The sequence below is a fragment of the Saccoglossus kowalevskii genome, chromosome 17, assembly GCF_978046115.1.
Source record: "Saccoglossus kowalevskii chromosome 17, keSacKowa6.1, whole genome shotgun sequence".
Taxonomy (NCBI): domain Eukaryota; kingdom Metazoa; phylum Hemichordata; class Enteropneusta; family Harrimaniidae; genus Saccoglossus; species Saccoglossus kowalevskii.
The window spans coordinates 11,528,913-11,551,575 of NC_140657.1; the positions used below are offsets into that span (position 1 = coordinate 11,528,913).

The window sequence follows — 22,663 nt, forward strand, 5'->3', positions numbered from 1 at the left end:
GCCCTGTCTTCAAAACAGGTTTCTATTACTAAAATTATAAGGAGAGACAGCAGAGATTTCAATGTCTAGAAATAGAAAAATATTAAAATAAATATAAAACTTTATAGAAATCATATTTCAAGTATATTTTTGTAGACTGAAACTGAATAGATTTTACTCCTCTGGGAAAGGGGCTCTTACAATGTATCGTTTAGTCACTTGATGCACCTTATTGTCCTACTAATAATCAATGAATGTAAATTTATTGTCAGTTGAAAATGTCATAATCTGGAAATCGCGCAAATTGAGAGATTTCCCAAGCATGCAGTATTTAAACTATCCAATGAGTGAAAAGCATTATTTAACTTCCCATGATTCAAATTTGACTGTTGAAGGGACCATACACGTAGTATGTGACATTTGGATAAATTTACTTAAATAATAATTAATTAGCCATTGTTGCTAGGCAGTATACCGGGTATGATCAATTATATGCTATATGCCATTGATAATGCTGTATACTTTCCAGCATTTAACACAAAGAGACGCTTATAGTCGCATACAAACCTAATCAGACTATCGATGTTTGTGCTCTGGGAATACAAGTCTGGATGTTATTGACCTTTAAATCTCTTTGTCGATAAAATTATGTCGCTCCTTACTTTCTGTACATTCTCAGTACAGTTTTGTTTTTATCAGACCACCAACACCACACTGCTTTGATGTTGAACAGTATTCTAACCAGAAGCGAGCCCGAGAAGTGTTGATAGAACAAATATCATTTGAGCTGATATGTTGAGTTTTGCTAGTTGATTTAATATAAAGACTGTTTTCAGTGAAAGTGACCAGTCAGTGTGGGTCAATAAACTAGACTAAATAGTTATCAATGAAAGAAAAACTCGTCGTCATAGGTTGGCTTTTTAACTGACCCCTGTTATTCTTTTAGTGACTTTAATTCATTCATGTGTACACATCCTCGTCTCATTCCACAGTCCACAACATTACCCATAATCCCTTGGGGTTTGTAGTATTGTATATTTTTAGTTTGTAAAACTCTGGCAAATGTATGTGGAGATGTCTTGAGAGTAAATTCTCATACATTAATTCCGAAAAAAAAAAAAAAATTCTTATTTAAATTTCTGTTCCTGAAATACCGATAGCTGTATAGATTGATGTTTGAGAAGTGGCTGTTTCAGTCAACAAAATGCTTTGTTTACAGCTGAACTAAAACAATTTCTGGATAATCATAAATTTTTTAAGAGAACACCCTGCACCTGGTTTTGTCTTAAAACAAAGAAAAATTGTTAGCTGCCAATTGCCATTCCCTGAAACAAATGTTTGCAGGTACAATAAATATATTAGCTTTCCTTCAATAACATTTGAAAAGAACACATATACATGTAATGGTTCTGGGAGAACAATATTTACAAATGAAATGGTTGTCTTCATTTTAAGCAGCTTTATTTTGCGATGTTTCAAAATACGCAATTGAAGAGTGTAATAGGATAAGACTGGTATACCAAACCATTGAAATATGTGTAGCTAATACCTTAACTTGAAAACTTTAACATTTTTTTTGCTTGGAATTAATATTCCTTCAGCAAAATATAAAGTATTTTACAGTAAATGCCTCATAAAATTTTACACTGCAGTCAGCAAACCCATGTTTATACTAATTTTCGTCTTATTCAAATCCAACCACTATTGAGATCAATCAAGCTTAAAATGACTTGTGATTGGTCGACACTTTCTCACCTCATAATGATTTACTGTTTAATCTGCTGTCATTTGAGTTTTATTTTTAAATTAATGTTCGTAGGTAGTTTTTAATGTACATGACTTTGTTGACTCCAATGTGCTATATTGCACCTATGAATTCACTTTATATATAAAAATAAATAAAATAAAAAATATTTTCAGAAAATATACATTTATTGCAGACTTCACATAGATTATTAAGTGACTGAAAATAAAGTAGTACTGTAAAATGACTAATTTTCACTGGTTTAGGATTTCAGACAAAATCGCTGGGTTTTTAAATTCACGGTTTTATCATATAGATAATGTGTCCTATGCTAAATTTTAGATATTCGCTGGGTTTTTAATTTAGCGCATTTTCCAGTCAGCGAAATAAGCAAAATAAAAACCCAGTAAATAATTAACTTTTTTACAGTATGTCATTTGCTGCCAGTATCACTGTATAAATAACGTTTTCTGATACTGAAGTGGGTTCTAACCAACCATCTGGTTTTGTTTATTTTTATCATATAATATTTCCTCTTGTTTGAAGAAGCTGTTATTCTGACCATTTCTCTGGCACGCTTCATTTCAAAAATATACAGGTCAATAAATTGTATGATCTCAGTTGTGTTTATGCAAACCTTCATATTAGTGCTACATGTATAGCTTCAGTATAGCTAATCGGCCTTTCAACCATTTTTCACAAAATCAAACATTTATTTAATGTCTGCTGTGATAGATCTCCATCTAGTGATTTGTAGTGCCCTCCCATGTGTAATGCCCTCTGGCAATTTGTACCGCCCTCTGGCAATTTGTACCGCCCTCTAGGAATTGTGTAGCACCCTCTAGCAATTTGTACCGCCCTCTAGGAATTGTGTACTGCCCTCTAGCAACTTGTATCGCCCTCTAGATATTGTGTAGTGCCCTCTAGAATCTGTGTAGCGTCCTCTAGGAATTGTGAAGCGCCCTCTGGGAATTGTGTTGCGCCCTCTGGGAATTGTGTAGCGCCCTCTTGGAATTGTGAAGCGCCCTCTAGCAATTTGTACTGCCCTCTAGGAATTGTGTACTGCCCTCTAGCAATTTGTGCCACCCTCTAGGAATTGTGTAGCACCCTCTAGCAATTTGTACCGCCCTCTAGGAATTGTGTACTGCCCTCTAGCAATTTGTACCGCCCTCTAGGAATTGTGTAGCACCCTCTAGCAATTTGTACCGCCCTCTAGGAATTGTGTACTGCCCTCTAGCAACTTGTATCGCCCTCTAGATATTGTGTAGTGCCCTCTAGAATCTGTGTAGCGTCCTCTAGGAATTGTGAAGCGCCCTCTGGGAATTGTGTAGCGCCCTCTAGGAATTGTGTAGCGCCCTCTAGCAATTGTGTAGCGCCCTCTGGGAATTGTGTAGCACCCTCTGGGAATTGTGTAGCACATCAAGAATATGCACAAATTTCTCTAGGGTTACTGTGTGGAAACATGAACATTCATTCGCATACAAAATCCAACATATGGTAATTGTAAATAACCAGAAACTGAGTTGACAAACATGCACGTATGTTCACCAAAGCAAATAGGTTTGAAGTCGTGTAGAAAACGTATTTAGATAGTAGCGCCATGTACCAGCGGCTTTCCTATCTATACAATTATTCTGTTTCACACACAATAAAGTTGACAGAGCAGAGCTTATTGATTGCCTGTCGTTGATAACATATGCCTTAGTCGTACATATGGTTGTGTTTATTTCATGTTCGTATATTTCTAATTTTGGTGAAAGTTTTCCCTAACAGGTCGTGAGCTGTTATTGTTCACGAAATTTTAACTTATAAGTCTGGTGTTTACAGCATTGTTTGACGTGGCAGTTTTATGCTAGGTTGCTCTCACATGTTTGTGTGTGTGTGTGTGTGTTTGCACATACACATGTGTTGCTACCTTCCTGGTGACAAGTTAAAAAAATAAATAAGCATGGCAGATTCATGTGTGTGGGGTTTTTTTTTGAGGATCATTTATTCTGTTGGGGTGATGACCTTTTTACTCTAGTATGTAACTGGAAATATTTTTAGATGTGCATCAATTGAAATCTGCTGAGCTTTTTTTTATTTTTTTTTATTATAAACAAAGCTTCTTAAATTTAAATGCACACGCCAAAACGTTATGGCCTTATAAATTTGGTAATGTATAATGATGTATCGGTATTGTTATTTTGAATATAAAATTACAAATTACAAAATATTCTGTGCATTTGTAATTAGTTTCTTAAATTTTTCCTTTTTCTTAGACGAATTTTGATAATAAAGAATAAGAATAACATTTTTCACTTATTTCGCCATTGTTCTGTTGGCGAAATAATGTAACCTACAAATTTTTGCTAGTCAAATATTTTAATAAAAAAAAATTGCCTTGAGTTGAAGCAAATATACAAGGTAAAGTTTGATATGTTGGAAAATTCTGGTCAACAAACAAGCTGCTCTCTGATTGGTCCAAATGTTAGGTGTCAGAGTTTGGTAGCAATCAGACACAATCTTGTTCGTAGCTTCCGGTTTTGAAAAACAACTTGACCAGAAACATGTTTTTTTTTTTCCTTGTGAGACATAACTTACATGTATGACTATAAACATACATATAAAATTGTTGATAAAATTATTGTGTTGAGAAAATTCATTGTTATGTCTAACCTATTCACAACCTTCAACTGTATAACCTTCCATGCATTAAAGTTGTTCTGTTTTTCAGCCAAACATAATTGACTAAACTTTGTAGGAAAAAGTATCAAATTTTGTCTGTTTAGCCATTACAGTATTATCCAAAGTGTTAATGGCAGGAAGCTGATAAATCCAACCCAAGCTATACATTTTCATCTTGTTAAATAAACTTTTTCATTACAAATTTACAAAATAGTCCAGTTTATAGTCTGCACAGAACATTGGGACAAAAATAGCCACATTTTTTGGGTAAAAACTGAAAATTGACACAAATTTTGTCTGTTGGCTCCCAAATTGGGGTTCTTTTTCAGAAATATTAAAGAATAAACAAATAAAGTGCAGAAAAATTTGGGCGTGAAAATCTGGTGGTTAAAAGGTTAAGGCTCCCTAGCTTGTCTCTCGTGTGACATGACTTTCCAAAGTGTCATGTTACCTGCGTTATGAAATCTACAATCTTGAAACAAATATTGATTATGAAAAAAGGTCATGTATCCAGCAAGCTTCAGGCAATATCCTTAATGTTTTAAAGTTTGCATTAAATACAGGATAGTCCGTATATTATTTCTAAATGCTAAGTCAATTTCATAAAATATGACCTTAAGACTAGGTGTTCTCTCAACTCAAGTAAGCCCTGGTCCAGTAAATTAAACCAGTACATTTATAGAAAATTTCTTTGGATATCAATGCCCATAGTTACATGGACCTGACTGAGTAGAAGCTAAACAATTACTAGTACCGATATATAGATATAGTTTTTAAAAAACGCATAGTAAATGGTTTTCTTAGTGCTTTAAATGATCCACAATGCAAGATCATTGGAAAGCCTAGGCCAACTATCCTTCAAAATTATCTTTTAAAATGTTACTGAATTTCTGCGATTTCATGGTTTTATGGCATTTTAAAAACTTGGCGATACTCAGTGTTGTAGGACGCTAGAGAAATTATGACTGCTACTACAAAATCATGAAAATCTAAATATATCTTTGTGTTAATAAAGAACAATTTTATGAATAAATGTGTTTTAAAATTAAATTGAAATGCAATGCCCAAGTATATTACTAATGGGGGTGTAACCCCTACATTCAAATTTGTACATGTAACCATCAGAACATGGTTCACTTGATGGTCAAGAGGTCAAGGGTGAAAACAAATTTATTATTATTGGATTTGAGTCTGGTTTATACAAATCGCTCTCTGATTAAAAACTGTTTATTTCATATGAAATGGTAAACAAAACCTCAAAAATTAAATGCAGATAAAAAAAAAGAGAATTAAAAAATTATAATTACCTCCCCCACTTCTCTAAACTACATCATGCTTCAATGAGATTGATAGAAAATTCTGGCACTTGTACATTTCAACTTGTACATACTGCCTATTGTTTGAAGCATACAGAAGGTGCTTATCGAAAATCAGTGATTTTCTGTTCAATGTGAGGTCTGGTCTTTTTGTATGAAAGATGCAAACCAAACAACTGTTGCAAAAATAAAATGATTTGATTTTAAACTTGAATTTATTTTCACTGTCAAAATGCTGATCGTTAAAAGGGGAATATTGTATTACTTTATCAAAACTGATCATCATCAAATGAGTATGGCACATAATTACGGTAATATTTTTGTGGTTGTTGAATCTCACGGAATGTTTTGACGCCATTATGATCTTTGTTTGTTCTGTTTTTACATTTAATTTAAACCCTGGATCTCACAGTGAATGGAAAATGGTCTCTTCTCTTCTCTGATAACATTTATTTAGTATTTTGGGGTAAAAATTCCTGTGTACTTATCAGGAAAATACACATAATAAAATTACAACTACCTTATATTATGTGAAATTTTTCTGACATGAGCTTAATTATTTATAATTATTAGCTATGTTCACTTGACTAAAATAAAATTAGAATATAACACTTTACTTCAAAAGAGAAAAAACTGAGTGGCAAACCTTGAAAAATTGCAAGATAAATACTGCTTTAAGTAAAAGTGAATACCTGGGGTAATGTATAAAGCTTTTATTGTTTCTCTGTAAATGTACTTGTTATTAATACTGCTAAGTGTTCCTAAGGGCATCTTTTGCAGACGGGTTGGGAATAACTAATAGAGTTTTTGTAACATTTCACCTCACGGTGTTGGTTTTAATCAGACTTCAGGGCAAATTGTTGTCGATTTCCCAGCGTGTTCATTATGTAATGCGATGAGTGTAATAAATCCTAGCAGAGGAAGTCGCTGACATTTTTACCTTAATTGGCATAGAATACTTCAGATGTAAAATAAGTCGTTTCTAGTGGTAATTTTGTTTTACTGTGAAAGAAAAAGCTCACTGTTTTCCAAAAGAAATAGCAATAAAATTTCAATCTTGCTGCTTTGTTTCGGAAAACTGTGAGTTTATATTACACTACCGCTTGTTGGGTTGCTTTTTTCATTCACAGTAAATCTGACAATTGCAAAAATATAAAGAAATATATTAATATGTAAGATATAATAAAATATTCTATTTGAATTATAATCTTATTCTATAATTTATTTCATTTGCAGCATGACGCAATGGGAATAATTTCTGTTGGCGTTATGTCTTTTCCATCTTTTCAAACTTTACTTGATATTCCATATTTGAGTTTAAGTTTTTTACCACCAGACTCTCTCCGATATTTGTCTGCACTTTTTTTTTTTAAATTTTTCAATATTTCTGGAAATGAATGCTTATTTTCGAACCAACAAACAAAATTTGAGTCAATTTTTAGTTTTTATCCAAAAAAATTGGCTATTAATGTTTTCAGTAGGAAATGGCAGACTAAAATGGGATTATTCTGCGAATATGTGATGAAGAGAGGCAACTGGTGGTGAAAAGGTTAATAGTGTCATAGCTGAGTAGTTGTGAGAAAGCGGGGAGTGATGATCAGAATTATCTTTCATTTGTTACATACATCAACCTGATCTTGGGTTGAAAAAGCTAAATGAAAAAGATATACCCATCATCCAATCAAAACGACGCTGCGCTATGGATTGACAAAATATCAGGTTTTTACGTGGTCAGATAACCTGAAAAATGATCTGAATATTGATTACTTAGGAAATCATACATGTATTATCGTCGTGACGATATTTTCATTACCAATTACTTGTGTGATTTGTTTATTCAAATAAAATTGATATTGAAAAAATGGATTTTTCTAGCAGTTGTTGTTCCAGATCAAAAAAATAAATCACCGGAAAACATAAACAATGCAGTTTTTTTTTTCTTTTATCTTCTCGGATGTAGACATCCTATGGGTTACAGTTACTTAATTTCCCGACTTTTAATGGCCATTTAAAAATCAGGCACATCGCAATAACACTTCTGCAGTTTTAAATTTGGAATTCAAGATTGCTGTACAAAATGCATAAGGCAATACTTTTTAGGAGCATTCAAAAGAAACTGTCCTTATTTTTATTCTTCACAATCCTGTAAAATACTTTATTTTCGTTATTTTTGCTGAAGAAATGATTCAGTGGAATAAAAATCCAGTGACTACCGGTATACCTTTTTTTTCTATATTTTAACTCAAAAATCAGTGAAAATAAATTCCATACAAAGCACCCAAAAAGTCTTTCCAGCGAAAATTAATTCCAGCTAAAATAAATTATTTTACAGTAGAGGTAAATGCAGGCATTGAAATAACTGTCGTCATGTCTCCTGACATTTTTGTTTTTGACGCTAATTCTGGATGATTGGAAGACAATGCAGACTGTACTCTGATTTACGCTGCTATGAAAAGTCAGCTCTGAGAATTAACCCAGAACTCCCTGATGTGAGGTGAAAAATCACTCCTGACCAGTAAACACCTTTGAAACCTAGCTGGAGGTGAAAATTATTCATCTTGTTTTAATTTTAATTATTCAACTTTAATTATTCAACTTTAATTATTCAACTAATATCTAATTTATCGTCTATATGTATTATGTATTAGAATAACCAGAGAGCTTGGAGGCAAAATAAACAATTTCCATAGTGATGCTTATTAAACAGTATCGATATTCATTTAAATTTCCAAATAATTTTTGACAATCATTATAAGTAAAATTATTTTCAAATATGTTTTTTTTTTCACCATATGAGAAAATTGTTGAAATATACATTAGAAACCGATGGTGAATGTCATCCAAATCATCATTTTTTTTTATACACGTTTTGTTTTGTTTGTGCAAAAACTAGTTTTTATTTAGTAAAATGTTGTTTTTTTTTATCTGAATTTTGTGAACAACAGTATAAAATAAAAACCATAATGTAAAAACCAAGGACATGTAGTAGTATAGTAATAGATTGCTTGAAGAATTTATATGTGTACATTGTATATATTATAATTGTAATGTACCAGTCTATATTTGGAAATTGGCGTAGTTATGGCTTGATAATATATAGCACATTATCAAGTCTAATTGTGTCAATCCCGTTTACCGACCAGTGATTCTGAGTTTACATTAGCATTACTGTACCATGATGGATCTAACATTTTAATAAAACCTTGGTGACAATGGTATTTATGCGAGAATTATTAATTAATATCATCATTATAAATTAAAGTCAATGAATTCTTTATTAATGGCTTGGTGCCTATATATTAGTCTCTGAATACGAAAAAAAGATTGAGTTATATCCGTGTGTATCATTTAAGGCATACTGAAAATAACTTACAGCTGGCGCAAATGAGATTCATACAAATAACTTGCAACTTCCCTTACCAATGTGCCAATAACCCTATCAACTTCCCTTACCAATGTTCCAATAACCCTATCAACTTCCCTTACCAATGTGCCAATAACCCTATCAACTTCCCTTACCAATGTGCCAATAACCCTATCAACTTCCCTTACCAATGTTCCAATAACCCTATCAACTTCCCTTACCAATGTTCCAATAACCCTATCAACTTCCCTTACCAATGTGCCAATAACCCTATCAACTTCCCTTACCAATGTGCCAATAACCCTATCAACTTCCCTTACCAATGTGCCAATAACCCTATCAACTTCCCTTACCAATGTTCCAATAACCCTATCAACTTCCCTTACCAATGTGCCAATAACCCTATCAACTTCCCTTACCAATGTGCCAATAACCCTATCAACTTCCCTTACCAATGTGCCAATAACCCTATCAACTTCCCTTACCAATGTGCCATTAACCCTATCAACTTCCCTTACCAATGTGACATTAACCCTACCAACTTCCCTTACCAATGTGCCAATAACCCTATCAACTTCCCTTACCAATGTGCCAATAACCCTATCAACTTCCCTTACCAATGCGCCAATAACCCTATCAACTTCCCTTACCAATGCGCCAATAACCCTATCAACTTCCCTTACCAATGCGCCAATAACCCTATCAACTTCCCTTACCAATGCGCCAATAACCCTATCAACTTCCCTTACCAATGCGCCAATAACCCTATCAACTTCCCTCACCAATGCGCCAATAACCCTATCAACTTCCCTTGCCAATGCGCCAATAACCCTATCAACTTCCCTTACCAATGTGCCAATAACCCTATCAACTTTCCTTACCAATGTGCCAATAACCCTATCAACTTCCCTTACCAATGTGCCAATAACCCTATCAACTTCCCTTACCAATGTGCCAATAACCCTATCAACTTCCCTTACCAATGTGCCAATAACCCTATCAACTTCCCTTACCAATGTGCCAATAACCCTATCAACTTCCCTTACCAATGTGCCAATAACCCTATCAACTTCCCCAAACGATTCAAGTGATTGCAAATAAGATTCATACGTATGATTTACAACTTCCTTTGTACACAATGTTAAATATGAAAACAGACAACAACTTGGTGAAAGTACTACTTAGAGGAAAATTAATTAGTTTGATGTTAAATTAGTCAAATGTAGCAAATCACTTCATAACAATAGATTATTTGATAGTGCCAATAAAAAAAATCCCTCGCTATATTGCAATGTTCATAATGACTTACCTAGGGAGTTTTCTAACTCCTATGAATCTTGTTTGTGATCATTGTAACTAGGGTGGCAGCCTTGAAACAAGGATTTATAATTGGGTCCAGAGTCATATTTCAGAACCTTCTGGACCGAATCCTTTCATTCTTTGCATGTGCTTAGTACTTTATCAATTTACACCCATATTATGTTATTAGTCCCTGTTCGAACAAAGTTCAAAACAGGGACTTATAATTCGGTCTTGGTCTGTCCATCCACAGTCGTATTTCAGAACCCTGTGGACCAAATCTGTTTATATTTTGCATGTGTCTAGTACTTTATCTGGGACATATGCACATGTACTAATTTACTATTTCAATCCAAGATGGCTTTTTATTGATTCAGTCCAAGATGGCTGACTGGCACCATTTTGTTTTTTGAAATTGTGGTATCGTTTGCATGCTTTGTCAGTTTTTGTTCAAATTTGGTACATACATCACACATGTTAGGATACATGTCTATTACTATTTGTTTCGCGATTGAATCAAAGAAGCCATCTTGTTTTTTGGAAATGTTATATCATGGACATGGTTTGTCATTTTCACTCAACTTTGTTATATATATTGTACATTTTAAATTACATCTCTATGACAATTTGTTTTACAATCGGATCAAAGATTTCCATGACAATTACAGCGTAGTTTCACAATTGAATCAAAGATGGTTGACTGCCTGCAATCTTGCTTTTTGACCATACTACTATATCTCTGTACATGAGCCCAGACAAGGGGAATTCAGTTTGAATACAACAAACTCATGAACAGCATATCCTGTTTAATTTCTGACCATATATTTCGATTTTGGAAGAGTCATTTAATACATCTAGTTTATGTTGATATTAGACCAGCCAATTATTCACTCTCAATTACTAACTATGCTTTTGGTCCATATCACTTCATTTTTGGCAAGAATAACATTTCCCCCAAATTCCAACAGGGACTATGTCATTAACAATGACTTGTCACGTTTAATTTTTAGGATTCTTGGTTTCCGAAGAGCACCATTAGTGGTTGGTCGACATGTGGACTTGAAAAAAGAAATTATTCCAGTTGCTTCAGATCGATTGTTACAAACATTTTTCAAAGGTGTAGGTAAGGTGGTTAACTAGTATTAAGAATGTTTTTGGTACTGTAGCGCCCTCTATTGGTAGTTTACGACCTCTAGTGTTCATGATGAGATTAAATTTCCTGTGAACCACCTCGATTTTTTTATGAATTTCACAAGTCAAGGTGAAAACTGACATTTTGTATCAAATGGAAATTTGACTAAGGCTCTCCAGACTAATCGGTTGCAGTAAAAAACCTGAAATTCAGTAACAGTGATAGCCATCTAATTGGTAACATGCATCATTTTTAGCAGAGACAAGTTTCAGTATTTGATTGTTAAATAAAAAACAAAATTTTTTGCAGTGAATTAGAAATCCCAGTGTAGCAAGAGAGGGAAAAGCAAAAACATTTCTCTCCAGACATTGATAAAGCCAAAAAATAAAATACAAAGATTTTGCTTCTTGTCCTAGGGGAAATTGAAAAAAAATATATGGTTAATTTTTTTTGTATTAAGATTATTCTGTACCCGACAACAATGTACAATATTAAAAAAAATTATTAAATATTGCTTTCAAATAGAGGTATTAAAGGTTGATTTAGATCAACAAAACAAAAAAAACTAAAAAAACAAAATTTCTCCATTCTACCATGTGTGGTGCACTCAACCAAATTGATAGAAAAAATGTTTGAGGCACTCACCTGTGATAATAAAAAGCGAAACCTTTTTTTTTTGGTCTGGGCTATTTATGGTTAATTGCTATTTAAAGGTTTTAAAAATTCTGTTTCTTTTCAAGGCAATTAACAGTCGCATATGGCGATGAAAATCAAAAATTACCAGTTCACAAAAACTTGCTACTTTTTTTTGAGAGTTATGCTTAGATACCTCACTATTACAAACACAACATAGAATGATTCAATTCAGGTTTTTTTTTTTTGCTGGTAGGAAATAGTACATGTTTTTATGGTAGTTGTCATTACTGTAATAAAGAAGAGCCGGCATGTGACGATGGAGTCTTTCTAGAAGGCTCAATAACGTTATGGCTACCAAGTTCATGGCCGCTACAAAAACATCGGCATCCATGGGGTAGGACTTATAAAGCAGGCAAGAAAGCTAAGTGAGTATAGATTCCCATATGCAAATGAAGGATTCAGACTGTTTATCTGCAAACCTAAGAATTGATGGCACAAGTGTTAAAATATTAAAATGTTGAACCAAAATTTAATATGAAAGTTTGTGTTGTTTAAAGGGTAGAGGCAGATTTGAATTATCTACATTCGGTTAATATAGTGACTGCACGTTGTTATCCAATATGACAGGATGCCATGACATCATCCTGACATCATCCTGATGTCGCCCTGTATCTTTTATCTGTATATTCCAAAATACAGCATATTGTATTTTAGCGAATTGGCACCCTGTGATCTAAACTTAGTTGTGCACCCTCCTCAAAAAAGGTTTGTCCTGTCACTTACAAAAAAAGGAAAGTTGGATAATTATGCTGCAATTTCTCTCCAAATTCAGCTCTAGAAAAACAAAATTACACATATAAGGCTGGTTGAGGGCGCTATTCATCTCTATATATACTGTAAACATGTTGAAAAAGCGACATGCAATTTTAGCGAATTGTGGTAAAATGACGTAATAGCGAAATGTTGATTTAGCAAATCTCTCGTCATTGTTGATTTCTTTGTTTGGCGGCCATTTTGAATTGATAATAAAGTCATTAGCGACATCTTGAATTAGCAAATCAGTTCTCTCGCTAAATTCGCCAAAAAGACATGCTCGCGAAAGAGATATGTTTTACAGTATTCTCAATCTTGAAAGTCAATGACAGACAGATAAAATGCATTGGTTGCTGTACCTACCATGTTTATTACACAATTCCTCTATTACATGTGCCATTGCCAGTCAAAATAAAAGCTACAAAATAATTACAGTAATACAGTCGCTGTTGAGTTGAGCATATATACAAGGCAAAATATGATATGTTGAAAAAAAAACTGTTAACAAACAAGCTGCTCTCTGATTGGTCTGATTGTTAGGTGTTAGGGTTGTGTAGCCTATCAGGCTGGGTGTTACAAACCAAGACAGAAGACAATAATACTTCATGCAAATATATTCACATTATCACTACCCAGTGAATGCTACAATAACATGAATTAGCAGCTAATTGCTAATCTGTGAAACACGGATAATTTTCAATTTTGTTGTTGTTGTATATTTTGTTCTAGATGGGAATATGATAATACTTATTGTCGAGAAATCATTGTCAAGGACCCATTTAATTCTGGTCCCAGACTTCTAGACATCATGGATACCTGTATCTTTGATTACTTAATTGGTAACGGAGATCGACATCATTATGAAACATTCCAACAAGATGGCGCTGATGGTATGTTACTAAATATGGACAATGCTAAGGGGTAAGTCAATGTAATGTGAGGGTGGGTGGGTTACAGTACATTGGATCTGATGGGATGTTACTAAATATGGACAATGCTAAGGGGTAAGTCAATGTAATGTGAGGGTGGGTGGGTTACAGTACATTGGATCTGATGGGATGTTACTGAATATGGACAATGCTAAGGGGTAAGTCAATGTAATGTGAGGGTAGGTTACAGTACACTGGTCTGATGGAATTTCACTGAATGTAGATAATGCTAAGGGATAAGTCAATATAATGTGAAGGTGGGTAACATGCTTTCATGTAGCTAGACTAGTGTAAATGTAAAAATGGAAAAAAAATATACATGAAATAATTGAGTAATCACAACAAAAGTAATTGTTCAAATTTTATAGTTACTTTAGAATCTAGCTTCATGTCAAAGGTTATCTACATTAGTTATATGCTAATAACTTTCATTCCAGATTGACTAAAGTTAAGTTTTCCTGAAATGATTAAATTTGATAAAACATTCACATGCTGATTTATTTTTTTTATTTTCTTCTAGATTTGGTAATCCCTTTCATGATGAAAAAAGTATTTTAGCACCACTTTATCAGTGCTGCAAGTAAGTTATTATTGACTCTTTGAGTGCCTGATATTTTTCCCGCCAAAAATTCAGTACAAATATTTTCAAATTTTGTGAAATTTTCACTAAATTTTATCATCATTTTGGACCATATGAATAGTTTCCGATATTACTTTTAGTTTTCGTTCAAATTGTTTGTCAATTGATATCAACATTTCATGTGGGAGAAGCAGACTACAAAATCAATTCGTAGACCTTGAATACCTCTTGTCAACTTTCACAAAGGAAACAATTTTGTCCATGCTGAGCATGTTACTGCACATGTATGCAATGCATTGTATATAATGAAAAACTATTATAATCCTGTCAATCTTGTGAATTTTTTTAATAATTTTAAAATTTATGTCAATAATAATAATGTATGACATGAATTTTTTACCCTATGTCACTGAGAAAATTTAGAGAGATGAAGAAATGATCCTACATAGAAACCAGTGTAAAAAGGGACCCTAATTTTTTAGCCTTCGCAGACGAAGTCTGCCGAAGGCTTATAGATTGGGTTCTGTCCGTTCGTCCGTCCGTTCGTCCGTCCGTTCGTCCGTCTTTTACCTCTTATAACTTTGATATGCTCTGTCCAATTTTTTTCCAAATTGGTGCAAATGTATATCTCAATGCCATGCATATGCACGCCAAGTATTTTTTTGATTCGCCAAAGTTTCATTGTGTTTTTCTGTGATTTTCAACATTTACTAGTACAAATGCTGAAATTTGCCGGAAAAATCTGAGTTTTAACGACATCCCGCAAGAGAACTGGCATACCGTATTGCGCATGCGCCAGTCCAACCGCTGAGGAAATCGGCGGCGATTTTGTCTAAGGATATTTCGTCCTGGGACTGTATCTTTCTTTGCACAAGGCTTATATAGATTAAATTCTATCTCAAAGGTAAGAAACTGTGCTTATGGTATTTATTATGAACTTTGATTTATCCTTTTGTGTCCTGACTTTAGTGAGAAACTAGCGATCGCACAGTGTCACATTTTGCCAGAAAAACAGTCCTGCTATTAGTTCAAGAACTGGTTATGAAATGTGTAAATTGAAAGTCTATCTCGTCATTTAGGAGGCTTGGAAATAACGTTTGGCATATAAAATCCTGGAATAATAAAAACGTAAAAGTTTAGAACACGCTGATCGTGATTCTGTTATGTACGATTGCTATTTCCGGTGTTCATTGGCAACTGTATCAGATTGAAACTTGGTTTCGTGACGACATATTAGACTAGAATTATTGAGAAAACACAAGTCAAGTTCGACCAACTGTGACTGCTTGAAAGCAATGATGAAATTGAAAAGTACTGTAATTCAATATCAATGAATCTATCATCACTTTTAAATTACCTTTGAAGTAAATATGATACTCGAGTGCGTTATTGCACTCATGACCGGGACCTCCATGCTCCATGCGGTGTTGAAGTTTATCGGTAAATTGAACCTCGGTCAACAGAGACACATTTTCCGAATCAGCTATTTATTTCGATACTGAAGTCAAGGTGGCAATTTCAATGTTTAGCTACCATAATTTATCTCCATTATGAGCAGGAAAATAAATTACGGACCTCGATTGAGAGGGATTTAACGGCGGTCATGTTTTTAAGGGATAGTGAAATAATATTAGAGAGGGGTCAAATTCACGTAATCCTCAATTTTAATGATGTTGACTTAATAGTCATAATTTTTTTTTTCAAAACTCCGGATATTATTTTATATAATATTTTAATACAACTACAATATGTTAATTAGTTATGCAAATTAATATGCAAATTAGCAGCCAATCTGAGACAATGCAATCCAGTTCAAAGGAAATTTGACATACACTTAGGTTACATGATCACTACCTCTGCTGATTAGTTTTTTATGCACTTCTATCTGCTTTTATACTAAATGCATTTTTTTGTATTTTTCTCAATAGTTTTTTTTTATTTCTTTTGATAGCTTGGCATCCATTTGGTTCAGCTCAAGTGAAATTTTCGGCACAAGTACTCCGGCTTTTTGCACATTCTTAATATTTTATTTTTGCAGAATCCTGTGAATATTAATTTGACAACTTTGTAGAGTGGAAACAGACTGTTGAATTAGTTCATCCTAGACTTTGGTAGAACATGTTTAAAATAGTACAGTGTGAACTGCAATTTCTTTCTGGCTGGTATAAATTTATAAAGTAATATTTTTTCGTACTAAAAGACTCAAATATCTTTTTTAATTAAATCTAACAGCCAATGGGAGCACATGTGCTACAACCTCTGCTTACTTTGGACTAAATGTTCTTTTTTTTTTTCAGGTGCAGAGCCAGATTTTTTTCTCAGAAAGCAAAGGCACTGGAACTACATTTATTACAAAAACATACCGGTACTATTCACTGCGTGTCTGACAATTGTATAAAGTTTCGCAGGTCCTCTTTTTTTACTTTGAGAAGTTCTGTCAACCAAACCATAAATATGTGTTTTCTCTGTACATAAAATTTCACACGATTTGTTAATATTAATGTCTGATAATAAAAACTTGATAATATTTTTCTGGATTTTTGCACTTTATTTGTATCATTGTCGTATGAGAAGTAATCTTGTCCTTATTAGAGATATTGAAACTAATCCAGGGCCACAAACTAGTTTATCCAAACAGACACAACACTGACTCTACATATTTGCAGATCTGATTTGTATACTTCCTTGTCATTTTACCTCTTGTACTGGTTTGGTGCTATCTGGTTTCCTTGCTGAGAATAATGCTGACCTGGATGGAGAGTGCTATAAACTTGAAAATGCCATAGAAATCACGTTTGCCAATTTATGTCCATGCAACTTTAGAATGACAACTAGCGAAGGCAGTGTCATTCATGACTTGTTTTTTTATGGTATCCTGATGGCATGAACACTTAAAAATGAAAGTATAATTAACTTGTAATCTTCAAGTGGCTTGAATCTCCTCAAATCTTATTTTTTTTTTCTTATGGCATTTAATCCACAAGTGTGAATCATAAGATTTTATTTGTACCCAGGCTGTCACAAATTAGGAAAGTTTCATCCAATCAAATTGTCGTTGTAAATATGACCACAAAAATTCTTGAAAGCTCATTGGATAGTTTAAAACAGCTATGATAATGACCAATAACTAATCATAAATTATGTCCATTCTTTCGAAATGATTTTTCTTTTTTTTTCCCCAGAATTAGAAGAGCTACCTACCAGAAGCTCCTGACCTTGTCTGATGGCAAACTCAGTGAGTTCATGAAACAAGCGCTATCACATGACCCAGTCAGCCCTGTACTTGTACCCTTGCATTACGAGGCCATGGATCGACGGTTGCGTGCCGTTTTATCAGAAATCCAGAAGTGCATTTCACGCAATGGAGAAAGTCATGTGATGGTAGATGGTCTAGTATTATGAAAAAACAATGTTTTGTAAAAAAAAAAAAAATCCATTCATATTTCTTGTACATCACATGTACATGTTCATTTTACAGATTATATAAACCGTATTTTTAAAAATTAAAATAAAAAATTAGTTAGAATTTGAATATACCTAGAATTCTTGTTATATTGTCATTGGAGCCACATTATTTTTGTTAAACTAATTTCAGCAATGGCAGTCATTTTTCAGTTTCTAAACTTAGCTTTGTCTTTTACAATGAAGACAATTCATTCATTTCTAAAATGATAGACTATTTGAGGGGGATTACATCAACAGGTTTTTTTTCAAACATTTACCAGCAATGTCTTTTCAGAATTGCCTTGTACATTCACCGGCTAAGTTGTGGTTTTAAAGGCTACTTTAGCCTTTTCACCACCAGTTCCTTCTTTTCATCACAAATTCACAAAAAACATTTTCTTCAGAAGATTGGGAAAAAATAACCAAATGTTTCAAGTAAAAACATAAATTGACTCACACTCTGTTTAGCTGCAAAATTAGGGTTCATCTCCAGAAATAAAGAGGAATATAAGAAAAAAGTGCAGACAAATTTGCGCGAGAAAGTCTGGTGGTGAAAAGGTGAAAGATTATTAGTGGATTAGCTACAAACTGGGATTAACAAAATGGTGGATTTGATGACTTATTCAGACCAAATATAATATGGCATCTTTCAAAATTTTCAAAATGTTTTTACAGTTCATTATGCACTGATGATCAGCTATGCATTGATAAAAAAAAATTAAAAATTGTTGTCAAATGATTTTTCCATCTTCTCAAGAGTGATAATTCAAAATAAAAGGTTTGAATATTTAATTTCAGAGGCACACCAGCAGAATTGTTGTTGCTAAGAGTTTCTGGTCCATGATTGGCCAATATTTTTGATGAAATTTGTTTACATAAACACTATAAGATGTGGTTGTTAAGCAACGGCCAGAAAAATGGTAAACCAGCTTGTTTTTCAACTGGTTTGAAGAAATACAGTTTGTTTAGAATCTCCTTTTATTTATTCAAATATTTAGCTTTTGGCAATTCAGACAGCAAAGCTGATTATATTACTACAAATATCAACAATGTTTTCAAATACTTTTTTGACAGCTAATAAAACTGAATAATGAGCTCACAGTATTTTTACTTTTAATAATGAACTAAGCAAGACTAAAATGATTTTGTTGGTTCTAACTAATTCACTTCTTATTTTTGTACTGCTAAAACACTGCATCTAATTGGCTGCTTCGGACTGGTACTTGTATTACAGCTGATAATAAACCAATGAGGATGAAGGTTGTATCTTCAAGGTATGCAAAAGCAGCCATCTTGGATATCACAGAGTATACCAGCAAATTTTCATTGGATAATAGATTGATAATGCAAATTAATATTTGAACTTAAATGTAGTACAATGAAAAATCAATGAACTAACTGAGTAAAATGTACTCTGTAAAAGTAAATGAACTTCAAAAGTACCAGTAAACTTCAACAGATAAAAAGAATATTTTCTATGTTCAGAGTTATACAGTTATAATGTGAAAACAAAAAATTGTATTTCAATTTTTCTGATGAAAGAGACAAGCCATGTTTTGTGATTGGGGGAGGGGGGTATGCTGTGTTGCTGTGTTGTCCAATCCTGAATTCCCTGAATTCCTATACTGTAATGGAGAATATGGATAATGAATAAAGACATTTTTGTTAGTTTAAAAACAGTTATTTAGGTATGTTCCTGAGAAGATCATTTAATTGCATATCCGATACAGAATTTGATTGCCCTCCCCCCATACTAATATTGTCCAGTGCTTCTACTGAGGTTGTAACAAAGAAAGTAATAACAAATTACATCAAGCTGCAATGTCAGAATGGAAGGTTTTAATTAGACTGGCACAGTCGGGGCGATTAATTTGTTTTTGTAGTTTAAATACAATAAAAACAAAATCGTGAAATGGTGTTAGCGCGAAATCACCTGTAACTGCGAAATCACCCCGACTGGTTTATTCTGCATGGCCCTCTATCGACACTGCAGGAACCAGTCGATTTTTCAACGGGTAATTATGTTAATGAGTGTTTTAATTGACAATCATCTAGGCCAATCACAACGTCTCTTCAACTGACCTCTGACCGAAAAGACGTCGGCTGATTGTAGCAGCCGATTTTTTTTTTATTCCACAACTAGTACGAGTTATTTTTTTACACATTGTGATGAATCAGAAACGACGACTACAAACGTGCCGCCATGTTGGGTCTGCAGTGTGACATTTACCATGTTGACCTCATTATGCACGTATTTCCGCGCCCACCTCACTAGAATACGTGCAATTCATGAATATTTAATAGCAATGAATTTCCTGCAGAATAAACCAGTCGGGGTGATTTCGCCCTAACACCTCCATTTCGTGAATTTTTTAATTTTATTTAAACTACAAAAAACAAATTAATCGCCTCGACTGCGCCAGTCTAGGTTTTAATGTGTATCTTATTTCTGTATATACTTACTGTAAAACTTGTAGTTTACTGTGTGTAAAATTGAAATAATCTCTGAAATTTTTCAAAGTTAATAAATTTATTAAAAATAAAATGGCTAGATAGTTTTTCATATTTCAAACTGTATAGCGCCCTCTACAGTCCACATGATCTGCAGGATTTAAAACTAAAATGCTAAAGTATTTATTGTTTGCTCTGTTATGTATTTCTAAAATGATTCTTTTATAAAATAAAATAACATCGTTTGAAACATGATTTTGTTTATTTGTTTGAATAGATGTACTGGAAATTGCGTTTTACTCTATTTAGCCATACCTACTACATACCCAATCGATAGTAACTTCTAGGCATTTCTCGGTCATGACCTTTATTTTTACAGGATCTCAATATTTTGAGATGTTTTAATAGCTCCTCCCAAATAGGAACTAATCAAGGGCTCCCTAGGATTAGGTCGAAAACGCTCAGATTAGTGTTGAAAATACAAGTCGTTTTAGAAATCCCATTTGAACTAAATAGAAGTCTGTTTTGACAATGAATACTCCTCCAAGACAGCGGGAAGCTTGTTTACCACCTGAGGTATTACAATTTAACCTTTTGCTGTGAGAACTGTAGAACTGTGAACTACAGTTCCAAAGGTATGCCGCATGCCGCTTTAGTGTGGGCATCACAATTGCCTATGGCTGAAAACATTTAATTTAAAATTTGCACATGCATATCTTACTCTATTTTGTTAGTATACTACGTTTTAAAACCATATGTATGGCCAGATTGATGATGCTCATTTGATGCTCTGTACTGCCAGATTAGAGATTGGTGATGCTCATTCAATGCTCTGTACTGCCAGATTTGAGTTTGGTGATGCTCATTTTATGCACTGTACTGCAAGATTAGAGATTGATGATGCTCATTTGATGCTCTGTACTGCCAGATTTGAGTTTGGTGATGCTCATTTTATGCACTGTACTGCAAGATTAGAGATTAATGATGCTCATTTGATACTCTGTACTGCCAGATTTGAGTTTGGTGATGCTCTGTACTGCCAGATTTGAGTTTGGTGATGCTCATTTGATGCTCTATACTGCCAGATTTGTGTTTGGTGATGCTTATTTGATGCACTGTATTGCCAGATTAGAGATTGGTGATGCTCATTTTATACACTGTACTGCCAGATTAGAGATTGATGATGCTCATTTGATGCTCTGTACTGCCAGATTTGAGTTTGGTGATGCTCATTTTATGCACTGTACTGCAAGATTAGAGATTGATGATGCTCATTTGATGCTCTGTACTGCCAGATTTGAGTTTGGTGATGCTCATTTTATGCACTGTACTGCAAGATTAGAGATTAATGATGCTCATTTGATACTCTGTACTGCCAGATTAGAGATTGATGATGCTCTGTACTGCCAGATTTGAGTTTGGTGATGCTCATTTGATGCTCTATACTGCCAGATTTGTGTTTGGTGATGCTTATTTGATGCACTGTATTGCCAGATTAGAGATTGGTGATGCTCATTTTATACACTGTACTGCCAGATTAGAGATTGATGATGCTCATTTGATGCTCTGTACTGCCAGATTTGAGTTTGGTGATGCTCATTTGATGCACTGTACTGCAAGATTAGAGATTGATGATGCTCATTTGATGCTCTGTACTGCCAGATTTGAGTTTGGTGATGCTCATTTTATGCACTGTACTGCAAGATTAGAGATTAATGATGCTCATTTGATACTCTGTACTGCCAGATTAGAGATTGATGATGCTCTGTACTGCCAGATTTGAGTTTGGTGATGCTCATTTGATGCTCTATACTGCCAGATTTGTGTTTGGTGATGCTTATTTGATGCACTGTATTGCCAGATTAGAGATTGGTGATGCTCATTTTATACACTGTACTGCCAGATTAGAGATTGATGATGCTCATTTGATGCTCTGTACTGCCAGATTTGAGTTTGGTGATGCTCATTTGATGCACTGTACTGCAAGATTAGAGATTGGTGATGCTAATTTAATGCTCTGTACTGCCAGATTAGAGATTGGTGATGCTAATTTAATGCTCTGTACTGCCAGATTTGAGTTTGGTGATGCTCATTTGATGCACTGTACTGCAAGATTAGAGATTGGTGATGCTAATTTAATGCTCTGTACTGCCAGATTAGAGATTGGTGATGCTAATTTAATGCTCTGTACTGCCAGATTTGAGTTTGGTGATGCTCATTTGATGCACTGTACTGCAAGATTAGAGATTGGTGATGCTAATTTAATGCTCTGTACTGCCAGATTAGAGATTGGTGATGCTAATTTAATG

At 33.9% G+C, this 22,663-nt stretch overlaps 1 protein-coding gene across 2 annotated transcripts in view; it reads left to right on the top strand.

The window, feature by feature from the left end:
- Positions 1-20,609, top strand: part of LOC100373383 (glycosaminoglycan xylosylkinase-like) — a 33,386-nt gene extending 12,777 nt beyond the window's left edge. For both annotated transcript variants that reach the window (XM_085491813.1, XM_085491814.1), the window contains exons 5-9: positions 11,380-11,492; positions 12,391-12,562; positions 13,680-13,871; positions 14,400-14,459; positions 17,642-20,609. In XM_085491813.1, coding sequence (XP_085347939.1) covers positions 11,380-11,492; positions 12,391-12,562; positions 13,680-13,871; positions 14,400-14,459; positions 17,642-17,861 — 757 coding nt within the window. In that variant the 3' untranslated portion in view covers positions 17,862-20,609. The remainder of the gene's footprint in view (positions 1-11,379; positions 11,493-12,390; positions 12,563-13,679; positions 13,872-14,399; positions 14,460-17,641) is intronic.
- Positions 20,610-22,663: the final 2,054 nt, after the last annotated feature.